At 62.4% G+C, this 14,232-nt stretch overlaps 2 protein-coding genes across 2 annotated transcripts in view; one reads left to right on the forward strand and one right to left on the reverse strand.

The window, feature by feature from the left end:
* SFRP5 (secreted frizzled related protein 5) overlaps positions 1-4,083 on the reverse strand; it is a 7,328-nt gene extending 3,245 nt beyond the window's left edge. The window contains 1 exon segment of the mRNA XM_075073047.1: positions 4,006-4,083. Within this exon segment, the coding sequence (XP_074929148.1) occupies positions 4,006-4,083 (78 nt within the window).
* A 4,161-nt stretch (positions 4,084-8,244) lies between these two features.
* GOLGA7B (golgin A7 family member B) overlaps positions 8,245-14,232 on the forward strand; it is a 39,386-nt gene continuing 33,398 nt past the window's right edge. Inside the window, exon 1 of the mRNA XM_032776164.2 lies at positions 8,245-8,334. Within this exon, the coding sequence (XP_032632055.1) occupies positions 8,245-8,334 (90 nt within the window). The remainder of the gene's footprint in view (positions 8,335-14,232) is intronic.

Genomic DNA, 14,232 nt, shown 5'->3' on the forward strand with positions numbered 1-14,232 from the left:
AGAGTGCCCCAGACACTGGAATTCTGGGTGGTGGCAGTGTTACCAGATCTAAGCTAGTAATTAAGCTTAGAAGTGTCCATGCAGGTCCCCACATTTGTACCCATAAGTTCAGAGTAGGGAAAGAAACCTTGACAGGGCTGCGTGGGGCAGAGGGGCAGGGCTGGGCGGGGCTGGGTGAGGCAGAGGGACGGGGCTATGGAGCTCGGTGAGGGCTGCATGGGGCAGAGGGACAGGGCTGCATGGGGCAGAGGGGCAGGGCTGCATGGGTCGATGGACGAGGCTATGGAGCTGGGTGAGGGTTGGGTGGGGCAGTGGGGTGGGGCTGAGTGGTCAGATTGACGAGGCTATGGAGCTGGGTGAGGGCTATGTGGGGCAGAGGGGTGGGGCTGGGTGGGGGCTATGGAGCTGGGAGGGGCAGTGGGGCAGGGCTGCATCGGGCAGAAGGGCAAGGCTGCATGTTCTTACAGATAAGGCCATGGAGCTGGGTGAGGGCTGGGTGGGGCAGAGGGGCAGGGCCATGGAGGTGGGTGAGGGCTGGGTGGGGCAGTGGGGCGGGGCTGCATGGGTCAGATGGATGAGGCCATGGAGCTGGGTGAGGGCTGCGTGGGGCAGGACTGAGGAGCTGCCTTTGTGTTGTGTCTGCTGCGCACTGGCCCAGTCTCCCCTTGTGGCTTTGTGCAGATGCTGAGGGGTGTAGAGAGAGCTAGGAGTGGGAGTTCCTGGGGCAGAGCTCCCCAGATGTGGGTGCTGGAGCTGGAGGAGCCGGTGCACAGCACTCGTGTTGGGAGTCAGGCTCCCTGGGTCAGAGCAGAGCATACTGAGCTCCCTGGAGCACGGTCCTGGTTTCACACCAGCCCGTGAGTGATGTGGGCTGCGCAGCCTGGTGCGCTCTGCCCCTGGTGCCACCCTCCATCCCCAGAGCCAGCAGCCCAGCAAGTCCCTCTCCATGGGGCCAGAGAACCAAGCAACAGGTCAGGAGTATCTCAATCTGCCACTGCCGAAGTCCCCACAGCATCCTGCCCGGGGCACAGGGCTCAGGTCTGTCCTTCTGTCTGGCACCACAAGCCTGGGAGGGAGCGAAACAGAGCGGGGTGGTGTGCTCAGGACAGGAGGCCGGGCAGGGGTGAGCTGGGGTGGGGAGCGGTTCCCCTGCATGCTGCCCCCCCCACTTGCTGCAGGCGGCCCTCCCGTGCCCCCCTGCCCCAGCTCCCTCTGCCTAAATGCTGCCATTGACTGGGGCGGCTGAGGATCTGGCCACTGCGGTCGCTGCCGAAGGACCCGAAATGCCGCCCCCCAAATGCCAGCGCCCTAGCGCCGAAGGGCTATGGAGGGAGCTCTCTGCTGCCTTCTAGTGGTGATGCAGGAGAAGAGACCAAATGAGCCAGGCCTCATTTGCATGTTTGTTGTTCCAGTGTGATTGTGGCGAGTCTGGTTGTTTGGGTTAAAATCCATCTGCGTTGTGGCTGCAGGGAGACTGGAAAGGTGCCAGTTGTGCGGGATGACCAGCAGGCCTGGAGCTGGGCTGAACGTGCCCTGAGACAGGGGTCACCCTGACACCACTCGCTCTGCTGGGTGGTGGAGCAGGAGGTGGCTGGTCCCTGGGGTTGGGGTTTATATACTAGAACTGTGTTTGCTGAAGGGTTTGTGTCCAGGGGCATTGCTGAAGCTGTGCAGAGCACCCACCGGAGCCAGCTGAGAGCTTTTCTGCCCAGCTCTGGCAAAGCTGAAGTCCCTAGAGCCAGCTTGGTAGTGGGGTCTGAGGACTGGACCAGCAAGCGCTTCCTTGAGGGCTGCAGATGGACTGAACCTGTGCGAATGCTCTCCTGGGCTCTGGGACTTTGCTAGCCACTGATGCCAACCTGTGAGTGGGAAGTGACATGTTAAAGGGACCACTGTCCGCTGCCTGAGATTCCCTGAGGGCAGGGGATTACGTATCTGTATCTCATTGATTTATTGGTGCTGTTTTCCCTAATGCAGTGTCTCCTGTTCCCTCACTAAGATCTTCCTTGTCTCAGACAGTGATTCAGTGCTTGGCAGAGGGGAAGGGTTGCCTGTACTCAGGGGAGGGGTGTAATTCTTGCTAGGTTTCTGAAAGGGTGCTCAAGCAGGTGTGTTTCTAATTTTTAAGAGGACCCCTGGATATTGAACCTGGCCATTGTTTCTGACGATGACACCTGGCAGTAGCGTCATCTCATCAAAAGACATAAAGTTAGCTTGGCAGGATTTATTTTCCATAAATCTATCTAAGACTAATTGAAAGTCAACAGTAAAGGTCCCGCGAGTTCCTCAGCCAAATCATTTTAAAATTCTTGGATGCAAGTTATCTGGATCTCCTCATTTTAAGAAGTCGAACATTAGTAGCTGCTACTGAACTTCTTAGTTACTGTTGGAATGGGAAATATTTTATCATCAGAGGAGAATATCTTCTGTCTTTTCCCCAAATGCAGAGCAGCCATATTTACTGAACCATTCTCCCTTTGTTGAATTGTTGTTGATAATTCTACCATGGACCAATGCCATTGTTCGGTTACTTTCCTTGTGTTGTCTCTGGGGAGCTAATATCCGGGCTATTCCCCAACTCACAGCAGGTTTCAGTGACAAGCACACAACACAATCTCATAACTTCATATCACTAATGATATATGTATAGATAGAACAGTGGCTTTCAGCAAACCATGACCTTTCGCGTGATGCTTTATATGAAACACCACAATTATATACAAATGATGAATATAGGGATTACAGGGTGTGACGAAGTGGGGGATTTTCTTGGTTGTCCTGTGTTGTCCAGTGGGTTGCATGCAGAGGGGGCAGGACCGGCGCCAGGGTTTCTGGCACCCTAGGCGCCGGGCCATTTCGCGGAGCCGCGGGACCAGCGGACCGTCCGCAGGTATGACTGCGGCCGCTCCACCAGAGCCGCCTGCCGCCCCCCGGAAAAACGCCGCCCCCCCCATAATGCTGGCGCCCTAGGTGACTGCCTAAGTCGCCTAAATGAACACGCTGGCCCTGAGAGGGGGTGGGACTCAGTGTCCCCGGTGTTACTGGTTTAACAGGGGAGGGGAGAGGGGTTTGTTGGTACACAGGACTGGAAAGGGAACTCGGGACCCTGGCCGATGGCCTGGAGGATGGAGACCCCAGCGACTGGTGACCCAGCTCAGGAGTCGCAGCACTACCGGCGGCACTGTTTGAGCGATTTGATCTTGGAGTCACGAAGATCATAATGCGGAGACTGATTTTTAACTATAGAACAATAGTTCAGAGCTGTATCTCACTTTGTTCCCATGTTCTTTTGGCTCTCACATAGTATCTCTCAGTGTAACACACGTACACAGTGATTTGATTACTGCAAAGTCAGATCCCATGGGTTCTCTTCCTCATGGGTTGAATTGTTGTTGAATAAAGAGATACAGTGGTCCAATAAGCACTGGAGTGGTAGCAAAGGTGGCCAGGTGGATTTCTGCAGGTTCCCCTCCTCTCAAGTTATTATCCTAGCAAGCCCACTTCAATTAATACCTTATGATCTCAGTTTCCTCTTATTTTGTTGTTTATCCCTCTGGGTTAAAAAAGTGCCCTTTTATGTAACGCTCATCGGGAAGATACTTCCCAACTCACATGCTAGGGTTTGAGCACAATTCACGTACTCTCGAAACAACTCTTTATAATAAGACTGTCAATTAAACAATCATATGATAATTATGCTACCACAATAGATAATAGCAACAGTAAGTACTTGCATTCTCTCAAGGAGCTAATCAAATGAAGCACTTATCGCCTGTTGATACAGTATAAGTATTAAGAAACATAACTCCACTAAGTATATTAAACCAGTTTAGTATCCAGGCAATATTATATGGCATTGGCAAATGTGGGCTGACTCAGATGGGATTCTGTGACATTTATCTTTGGGTTTGTTCCTTTTGTTGGTCCAGTGGGTTGCATGCAGAGGGCAGCGGCGCCAGGTTCTGGCCCCCTAGGCGCGCGGGCCATGTCGCGGAGCCGCGGTACCAGCGGACCTCCGCAGTATACTGCGGTCCTGCTCCACACGCCGCCTGCCGTCCCTCGGAAAAACGGCCGCTCCCCCATAATGCCCTGGCGGCCCTAGGGTGACTGCCTAAGTCCGCCTAAAGGAACACGCTGGCCCGAGTAGGGGGTGGGACTCAGTGTCTCGCTTGGGTTACGGTTTTAAACAAGGGGAGGGGAGAGGGGTTTGTGTGGTAATCATGTGACTGGAAAGGGAACTCGGTGACTCTCTGGCGATGGCCTGGAGGTATGGAGAACCCCGAGCGACTGGTGACTATGCTCAGGAGTCTGCAGTGGTCTGGCCAGTGGGAGCGTATAGGTCTGCGGTAGAGAGGTTACCCCTCTGTGTACCTGAACCCGTGTCGTTTTTCCAGCCATGATGGGGGCTGAGAGAGAGGGACCCAGGGCCCCTATTCTGGAGAGAGACAATGGAGAGGGCTTGGCCTGGGGATATCGGAGGCCAGCGGGAAGCAGGGGGGTTGCGTAAAGGGCTGGAGGAAGGGGCAGGCTAGAGCCACCTGGGCTGCAGTGGGAGATGGAATTGTGCCTGGGCTGATTGGGATGCGCCAGCCTGAGGCGCTCTGAGATGTTTCCTGGGCTGGGTTCCCCTACTGAGCCCCCTGCAGCACAGCCCCCCCAGTGCCACGCTGGGGCATTGGGGTCAGCCCAGACTGCAGGGGGAGAGCGCCCCCTACTGAGCCCCCATCCCACCCCCTGCAACACAGGCCCCCCAGCGCCACACTGGGGCATTGAGGTCAGCCCAGACTGCAGGGGCAGAGCGCCCCCTACTGAGCCCCCTGCAGCACAGCCCCCCCAGTGCCACGCTGGGGCATTGGGGTCAGCCCAGACTGCAGGGGGAGAGCGCCCCCTACTGAGCCCCCATCCCACCCCCTGCAACACAGGCCCCCCAGCGCCACACTGGGGCATTGAGGTCAGCCCAGACTGCAGGGGCAGAGCGCCCCCTACTGAGCCCCCTGCAGCACAGCCCCCCCAGTGCCACGCTGGGGCATTGGGGTCAGCCCAGACTGCAGGGGGAGAGCGCCCCCTACTGAGCCCCCATCCCACCCCCTGCAACACAGGCCCCCCAGCGCCACACTGGGGCATTGAGGTCAGCCCAGACTGCAGGGGCAGAGCGCCCCCTACTGAGCCCCCTGCAGCACAGCCCCCCCAGTGCCACGCTGGGGCATTGGGGTCAGCCCAGACTGCAGGGGGAGAGCGCCCCCTACTGAGCCCCCATCCCACCCCCTGCAACACAGGCCCCCCAGCGCCACACTGGGGCATTGAGGTCAGCCCAGACTGCAGGGGCAGAGCGCCCCCTACTGAGCCCCCTGCAGCACAGCCCCCCCAGTGCCACGCTGGGGCATTGGGGTCAGCCCAGACTGCAGGGGGAGAGCGCCCCCTACTGAGCCCCCATCCCACCCCCTGCAACACAGGCCCCCCAGCGCCACACTGGGGCATTGAGGTCAGCCCAGACTGCAGGGGCAGAGCGCCCCCTACTGAGCCCCCTGCAGCACAGCCCCCCCAGTGCCACGCTGGGGCATTGGGGTCAGCCCAGACTGCAGGGGGAGAGCGCCCCCTACTGAGCCCCCATCCCACCCCCTGCAACACAGGCCCCCCAGCGCCACACTGGGGCATTGAGGTCAGCCCAGACTGCAGGGGCAGAGCGCCCCCTACTGAGCCCCCTGCAGCACAGCCCCCCCAGTGCCACGCTGGGGCATTGGGGTCAGCCCAGACTGCAGGGGGAGAGCGCCCCCTACTGAGCCCCCATCCCACCCCCTGCAACACAGGCCCCCCAGCGCCACACTGGGGCATTGAGGTCAGCCCAGACTGCAGGGGCAGAGCGCCCCCTACTGAGCCCCCTGCAGCACAGCCCCCCCAGTGCCACGCTGGGGCATTGGGGTCAGCCCAGACTGCAGGGGGAGAGCGCCCCCTACTGAGCCCCCATCCCACCCCCTGCAACACAGGCCCCCCAGCGCCACACTGGGGCATTGAGGTCAGCCCAGACTGCAGGGGCAGAGCGCCCCCTACTGAGCCCCCTGCAGCACAGCCCCCCCAGTGCCACGCTGGGGCATTGGGGTCAGCCCAGACTGCAGGGGGAGAGCGCCCCCTACTGAGCCCCCATCCCACCCCCTGCAACACAGGCCCCCCAGCGCCACACTGGGGCATTGAGGTCAGCCCAGACTGCAGGGGCAGAGCGCCCCCTACTGAGCCCCCTGCAGCACAGCCCCCCCAGTGCCACGCTGGGGCATTGGGGTCAGCCCAGACTGCAGGGGGAGAGCGCCCCCTACTGAGCCCCCATCCCACCCCCTGCAACACAGGCCCCCCAGCGCCACACTGGGGCATTGAGGTCAGCCCAGACTGCAGGGGCAGAGCGCCCCCTACTGAGCCCCCTGCAGCACAGCCCCCCCAGTGCCACGCTGGGGCATTGGGGTCAGCCCAGACTGCAGGGGGAGAGCGCCCCCTACTGAGCCCCCATCCCACCCCCTGCAACACAGGCCCCCCAGCGCCACACTGGGGCATTGAGGTCAGCCCAGACTGCAGGGGCAGAGCGCCCCCTACTGAGCCCCCTGCAGCACAGCCCCCCCAGTGCCACGCTGGGGCATTGGGGTCAGCCCAGACTGCAGGGGGAGAGCGCCCCCTACTGAGCCCCCATCCCACCCCCTGCAACACAGGCCCCCCAGCGCCACACTGGGGCATTGAGGTCAGCCCAGACTGCAGGGGCAGAGCGCCCCCTACTGAGCCCCCTGCAGCACAGCCCCCCCAGTGCCACGCTGGGGCATTGGGGTCAGCCCAGACTGCAGGGGGAGAGCGCCCCCTACTGAGCCCCCATCCCACCCCCTGCAACACAGGCCCCCCAGCGCCACACTGGGGCATTGAGGTCAGCCCAGACTGCAGGGGCAGAGCGCCCCCTACTGAGCCCCCTGCAGCACAGCCCCCCCAGTGCCACGCTGGGGCATTGGGGTCAGCCCAGACTGCAGGGGGAGAGCGCCCCCTACTGAGCCCCCATCCCACCCCCTGCAACACAGGCCCCCCAGCGCCACACTGGGGCATTGAGGTCAGCCCAGACTGCAGGGGCAGAGCGCCCCCTACTGAGCCCCCTGCAGCACAGCCCCCCCAGTGCCACGCTGGGGCATTGGGGTCAGCCCAGACTGCAGGGGGAGAGCGCCCCCTACTGAGCCCCCATCCCACCCCCTGCAACACAGGCCCCCCAGCGCCACACTGGGGCATTGAGGTCAGCCCAGACTGCAGGGGCAGAGCGCCCCCTACTGAGCCCCCTGCAGCACAGCCCCCCCAGTGCCACGCTGGGGCATTGGGGTCAGCCCAGACTGCAGGAGGAGAGCGCCCCCTGCTGAGCCCCCATCCCACCCCCCTGCAGCACAGGCCCCCCAATGCTGCGCTGGGGCATGTTGGTCACACTGACCCCTGGGGAGAGCGCCCCCTGCTGAGTTAACTGTAGCAGTGGGTTTCCATGGTAGTGCACCGGGCAGCTCCGTGCGCTGTGCTGGGACCACAGCCCAAGGCACAGATCTGGCTACTGGGTTTGGGAGGGTCTGGTCTGAACTGGGGGGGCGGGGGCAGGGGGTGTTGTCCAGGGAGCTCTGGGATGGGCTCCTGGCCAAGGTGCGAGTGGGATTCCACTCCCCTGCAGGGGCTGCAGGGCCAAGGGGTCCCCAACCCCTGTGCGCCCCTCCACGCCCCAAGCCTCGGACAGGAGATGAAAAGCGCTGTGAGCGGAGGGCTCCCTGCCAGCTGGCCTGCGCCCCCCATCTGTCACCACGCCTCCATTACAGCCACTGAGTCACCGCCTGGCAGGGAGGGTTGGCAGCTGGGGGGCAGGGCACAGTCAGCATCCCGCACCCGGCAGGGCTGCCCCCCGGGTCCCCTAGCTGCCCCCACTCCACACACAGCCCTGCACTCGGAGCTAGGGTGACCAGACAGCAAGTGTGAAAAATCGGGCCGGGGGTGGGGGTAATAGGAGCCTAGATAAGAAAAAGACCCAAAAATCGGGACTGTCCCTATAAAATCGGGACATCTGGTCACCCTAGCCCTATGGGTGGGGGAGGGGTGCTGCTGTCCCTGGCCCAGGAGGCAGGTGGGCTGGAAGGGACAGGAGGGCAAGGGAGCCAGCGGGGGGTGGGGGGGAATATCCTCAGCAGTCCCCCGCCATCCTGAGACAGGAGTGCACCTGTGCCTGTCACTCGGCTGCGTGAGGCCGGCCAGCCCATGGAGACAGGAGTGGGGCCTGCCCCAGAGCAGGGGAGCTGGCAATGGGGGCTGCCACTTCTGCTGTTGGTGCCACAGGACCCTCAGCAGGTACTGCCGGCTCCCCTTCCCCTCAGGCATGTCCCAACACGCGGCACGGCCCAGTCTCCAGCCTGGCCCAGCCCCAGCTCAGCTCCTCGCCCCTGCCCAGAATATCGCAGCCCCTGCCCTGCTGCCAACCCCCCCAGGCGTAACCCCCCTCCTCACCTGCAGCACAGCTGGGGGGATGGGCTCCAGCTCTGGCTGTGTTGGGGTGGGGGGATGCACCCCCGTGTGGGCCGTGTTGGAGTGGGGGGGGTTGCACACTCTGGCCCAGGCCATGTCTGGTAGGCCGTGCTCTGGCTGTGTTGGGGTGGGGGGGACGCACTCCTGTGTGGGCCATGTTGGGGTGTGGGGGGTTGCACACTCTGGCCCCGGCCGTGTCTGGAGGGATGTGCTCTGGCTGTATTGGGGTGGGGGGGACGCACTCTCATGTGGGTCGTGTTGAGGTGGGGGTGGGGTTTGCACACTCTGGCCCTGGCAGTGTGTTGTGGGGGGGACGTGCTCTGCCTGTGTTGGGGTGGGGTGGATGGGGTGGGGGGGACGCATCTGTCGTTGGCCGTGTTGCAGTTGGGGTTGCACACTCTGGCCCCAGCCGCGTGAGGAGGGACTGTGCTTGCGCCTGTGTTTGTAGGGGGGACGGTGAAGCTGTTTGTGCGGGGGGACGTGCATCAGGCTGTGTCTGGGGGGGGGTTTCTGGGGAGGGGGGGGATGGTGAAGGCTGTTCGCAGGGGATGGAGTGCTCTGGCTTGTGTTTGTGAGGGGGGGGACAGTGAAAGCTGTGTCGGGGGGCGTACGTGCTTTGGCTGTGTTTGTGAGGGGGGATGGTGAAGCTGTGTTGGGGGGGAACGTGCTTGGCTGTGTTGTGAGGGGGATGGTGAATGCCTGTGTGCAGGGGGATGGGATGTGTTGCTGGCGTGTTTTGTGGGGGGGGAGAACAGTGAACGCTGGTGTTGGGGGGGGCCGTGCTTTGGCTGTGTTGTGAGGGGGGGATGGTGAAGGCTGTGCAGGGATGGGAATTGTGCTCTGGCTGTGTTGTGGGGGGGGGAGAGTGAAGCTGTGTTGGGGGGACGTGCTTTGGCTGTGTTTGGAGGGGGGAATGGTGAAGCTGTGTGTGGGGGGACGGCTTGGCTTGTGTTGTGAGGGGGGGATGGTGAAGCGTGTGTCAGGGGATGGACGCTGCTCTGGCTGTGTTGTGAGGGGGGACGTGAAGCTGCTGTCCGAGGGGATGGATGTGCTCTGGCTGTGTTGTGAGGGGGACGGTGAAGCTGTGTTCCGGGGGGGACGTGCTTTGGGGCTGTGTTTGTGAGGGGGGGAGGGTGAAAGCTGTGTTTGGGGGGACGTGCTTGCGCTGTGTTGTAGGGGGGGATGGTGAAGCTGTGTCAGGGGGATTGGGACGTGCTCTGGCTGTGTTGTGAGGGGGGCGGTGAAGCTGTGTCAGGGGCTGGGACGTGTTCCGGCTGTTTTGTGAGTGGGTGGGGATGGTGAAGCTGTGTCGGGGGGGACAGTGCTTTGGCGTTCGTGTTGGAGGGGGGGACGGTTTGAATGCTGTGTTCGGGGACGTCTGTTGCTGTGGTGTGACAGGGGGGATGTGAATCTGTTTGGGGGACGTGCTTTGGCTGTGTTTGTGCAGGGGGGATGGTGATAGCTGTGGCAGGGGAGGGGAACGTGCTCTGGCTGTGTTGTGACGGGGGGGACGGTGAATGCTGTGTCAGGGGGAATGGGACGTCTCCGCTGTGTTGTAGGGGGGACGGTGAAGCTGTGTCGGGGGACGTGCTTTTGGCCTGGTGTTGTGAGGGGCAGGTGAAAGCTTGTCAGGGGATGGACGTGCTCTGGGCTGGTGTTGTGAGGGGGGACGTGAAGCTGTTGTCAGGGGGAATGGGACGTGCTCTGGCGTGTTGTGAGGGGGGACCGGTGAAGCTGTGTCAGGAGGGGATGGGACTGCTGCGGCTGTGTTGTGAGGGGGGGGACGGTGAATGCTGTGTCGGGGGACGGCTCTTGGCTGTGTTGTGAGGGGGCCAGTGGTGAAGCCTGTGTCAGGGGATGCGGACGTGCTTCTGGCTTGTGTTGTGAGGGGGGACGGTGTGAGCTGTGTCAGGGGGATAGACGTGCTCCCGGCTGTGTTGTAAGTGGGGGACGGTAGGAAGCTGTGTCGGGGGGGACGTGCTTTGGCTGTGTTGTGAGGGGGCATGGTGAAGATGTGTCAGGGGGATGGGATGTGCTCCGGCTTTGTGTGTGAGGGGGGGGACGGTGAAGCTGGTCGGGGGGGAACGTGCTTGCTGTGTTGTGATCGGGGGGACGGTGAAGCTGTGTTGGGAGGGGGATAGTTGCTTTCGCGGTGTGTTGTGAGGGGGGATGTGAGAGCTGTGTTGGGGGGACGTGCTTTGGCTGTGTTGTGAAGGGGGCATGGTGGAAGGCGTGTTGGGGGGACGTGCTTTGGCTGTGTTGTGGGGGGGGACCGGTGATGTGTCGGGGGGGACGGTGCTCGGCTGTGGCGTGGCGGAGGACGTGAAGCTGTGTCGGGGGCACGGTCGGCGAGCCCCCGCTGCTCTGGGAACAGGGCTCTCCTGGACTGCTCCTTGTGCCTGTGCTCATTGCAACCCCTGGTGGCACTCGGGCTTTGGGGGCCTCTCTGCCCCACTCGCTAGCTGTGTTTTCCTTCGCTGTGTTCGGCCCCTTACGCGCCCCATGGGTGGGGGGCCCTGGTCCTCAGCCGCCTCCAGAACTGCCCCTCCTGCGTGCCTGCCCGCAGCCTCCGCCAGGAGGAGCACGGGGGCGGCTCGTCCCAGCCTCTGTGCCTGGGCTGGGCTCTCTGCCCAGACAGCGCTGCTTGTGGACCACGCCGAGCGCGTGTGCGGGTCTGGGGAAGGGATGTTAAGCCGCCCCTCCTTGGGCTTCCTCCTGGTGAGGCGCTGTCGCTGGCCAGCAGTGAGGGTGCTCTGTGCTGGTGAGACTTGCTTCCCCTTGGTGGCAAAAGATGTTAGGCTTGCGACTGGGGCATGGTCTGCAGACCCGAACTGTGGGTCACGTAAGCGGCCAGGGGAGGGAGTGCCAGGTCGTTACGGGCTGAACTGACCCCTGGAAGATAGATCAGTCAAGAAGTGGGAAGCGTCAGCGCTCGTGAGCACTGACCAACCCAGCTGGCTCTACAGGCTGAGAGTGACCCCAGGCTCTGGGGGAGCTCAGTGCTCTCTAACTGGGCTGACAGAGGGAGGGCGCCAGAAATGGCTCAGGACAGCTTGGCCAGGGGGGCTATAGCGTAACGGGGGGGGGACGTGCTTTGGCTGTGTTGTGAGGGGGGGACGGTGAAGCTGTGTCGGGGGGGGGGACGTGCTCCGGCTGTGCTGTGCGGGGGGACGGTGAAGCTGTGTCGGGGGCACGGGGCGAGCCCCACGCTGCTCTGGGACAGGGCTCCCTGGAGCTGCTCCTTCAGTGCACTGTGCTCATTGCCAACCCCTGGGTGGCACGTCTGGGTTGGGGGCCTCCTGCCCCACTCGCTAGCTGTGTTCCCTCGCTGTGTTCTGCCCCTTTACCCGCCCCCGAGGGGTGGGGGGCTGGTCCCTCAGCCGGCCCCAGAACTGGCCCCTCCTGGCTGTGCCTGCCGCAGCCCTCGCCAGGGGAGAGGGGGCGGCTCCGTCCCAGCTCTGGTGCCTGGGCTGGGCTCTCTGCCCAGACAGCGCTGCTTGTGTGACCCCGCCAGAGCGCGTGTGCTGGGCTGGGGGGAAGGGCTGTTAAGGCCGCCCCCTCATGGGCTTCCTCCCTGGGCTGATGGGCGCTGTCCTGGCCGCAGTGAGGGTGCTGTGCCTGGTGAGACTTGCTCCCCTGTGGTGCAGAGAGGTTAGGCTGCGTCTGGGGCAGAGCTGCAGACTCGAACTGTGGGGTCACGTAGCTGCCCAGGGGAGGGAGTGCCAGGGTCGTTAACGGGCTGGAACTGACCCTGGAAGGAAGGATCCAGTAAGACAGTGGGAGCGTCAGGCTCTGAGCAATTGACACCCAGCCTGGCTCTACAGGCTGAGAGGTGACCCCAGGGGCTCTGGGGGAGACTCAGCTGCTCTCACTTGGGGCTGACAGAGGGAGGGGCCAGAAATGGCTCCAGGGCAGCTTGGCCAGGGTGGGCTATGCCGTAACCTTTGCTTCCCTGTGCTAACCCAAAGACTCCCCGCTGCTGTGTCCCAGTGACCAATAGACCCCGCTCTGCTTGGACGAGGCTGCCAGGAGTCACCCCAAGCCCTGGCGGGTGCCTGGGTCCCCGCCGAGCGGACGTGCCTCTCCTGGGGGTCTGTCTTGGCTGGACTTGCAGCAGGGCAGAGCTCACAGGGTGAAGCTGGAGGCTGGAGCCCAGAGGCTCCATTGGAGGCAGGGAGGCCAGGGCCTGCCCTGAAGGAAGGGTGGGACCCCTAGGGGGCTGCCCACTGAAGGGCTCCTCCAGGGGACTGTTTAAAAGCTGGGGGTAGCCCCGACCCCGTGGATCTGTGACAGCTGGGTGGGTTCACACCCTGCCAATGGCCTGTGCGGGTTGTTCCTCAGATAATAGCATCTGGTTTCCACGGGCTCTGCTCCCCAACCATGGCTGTGGGGGAGGGAGCCAGGCTCTGGCCTTCCTCTGGGAGCCCTGTGCCCATATGGGGGCTCATGGCCAACACTGCAAGGTGAGGCGGGGACCAGCTCCCCATGGGGACCTGGTGTGGGGCCAGGTACCATGCTGGGAACCCTGAGTTTTCCATGGTGTCTCCTCTGCATGAAGCCAGAGATAGAACCAGGCCCCCTGCCCTGCACCTGGCATCTCCCGCCTGGGGCAGGTGAGCTGCTTTATCTGCACGTCCCTTCCAAATGTCACTGCGTCACCCGGCCCGGGAAAGCGCCTTGCTTCCCGCCCTGTTCATTAGCCACGGCCCCCCACCCCCAGCCGCCTTCCTATTCCTGCCTTTGAAGAGGAATCTGCTCAGGGAGCTGATAACAGCCCAGCCCCTCCTGCTCCAGTGAGTCATGGCAGCAGCTGTGGGGAGGGCGAGGAGATGGAGGGTCTTTGTGCATCTGCCTCCTCCTTCCTGGGCAGAAGCCAGGCCAGGGCCCGCCCTTGGAGTGCCACAGCCTGGAGGGACGGGCCCAGGGGTAGGGCTGAGCCTCGCTGCCAGGCAGGGCGGCAGAGGGGGCAGGGAAGAGCCAGGAGAACAGTTAATGCCATCTGGGGGGCCCAGGGAGCTCAGGCTGGGGAGTGTCACCCAGCCCATGAGCAGTGACATGGGGAACAGGCATTTCCTGGTGGGTGCTGCCATCTAGCCAAGGAAGGTTGGGAGCTGAAGCGAGACAGGGTCAGGCTGGAAATGAGGCATTTGGGATGGGGAGGAGCTGTGTCTCGGGGTGGGTGGAGCCCCCGGCACTGACCATGTGAAATGAAGATGGGGCATTTTTCTCAGCTAGGAACTATCTGGGGGCAGGTGTCTGGCCTGCTCTGGACGGGAGTCAGCCAAGTGGATCACAATGGGCCCTTCTGGCCGAGGTGTCTCTGACTCTGTGGTCACAAGGACAAGCCGTGTTTAACTCAGACACTGAGGGCTTGGCTACACTTGCAAATTGCAGCGCTGGCGAGGGGGTTACAGCGCTGCAACTTAGCAGGTGTCTACACTTAAAAGCGCAGCCAGCGCTGCAACTCCCTCTCCCAGCGGGGCCATGCCTAGATGTGGAATAGCCCATTGATTTCCCTGTAGCTGCTCTTTGCTTTCCACAAGCCACAGAAACCCCATGGCTTCCAGAGTGAAGCAACCCCCACCCTCACCCCTTCCCAGGTGAGCTGCGTGTGCAAGATGGCTCTGAGAGCAGCTGCTGTGGCAGATGTGGGTGTAGGGTTCAGTGTTATTTCTCTGTAGCTGCTCTTTCCTTTCCACAAGTCACAGAAACCCCATGGCTTCC

This window comes from Chelonoidis abingdonii, chromosome 16 (genome assembly GCF_003597395.2).
Source record: "Chelonoidis abingdonii isolate Lonesome George chromosome 16, CheloAbing_2.0, whole genome shotgun sequence".
NCBI lineage: Eukaryota > Metazoa > Chordata > Testudines > Testudinidae > Chelonoidis > Chelonoidis abingdonii.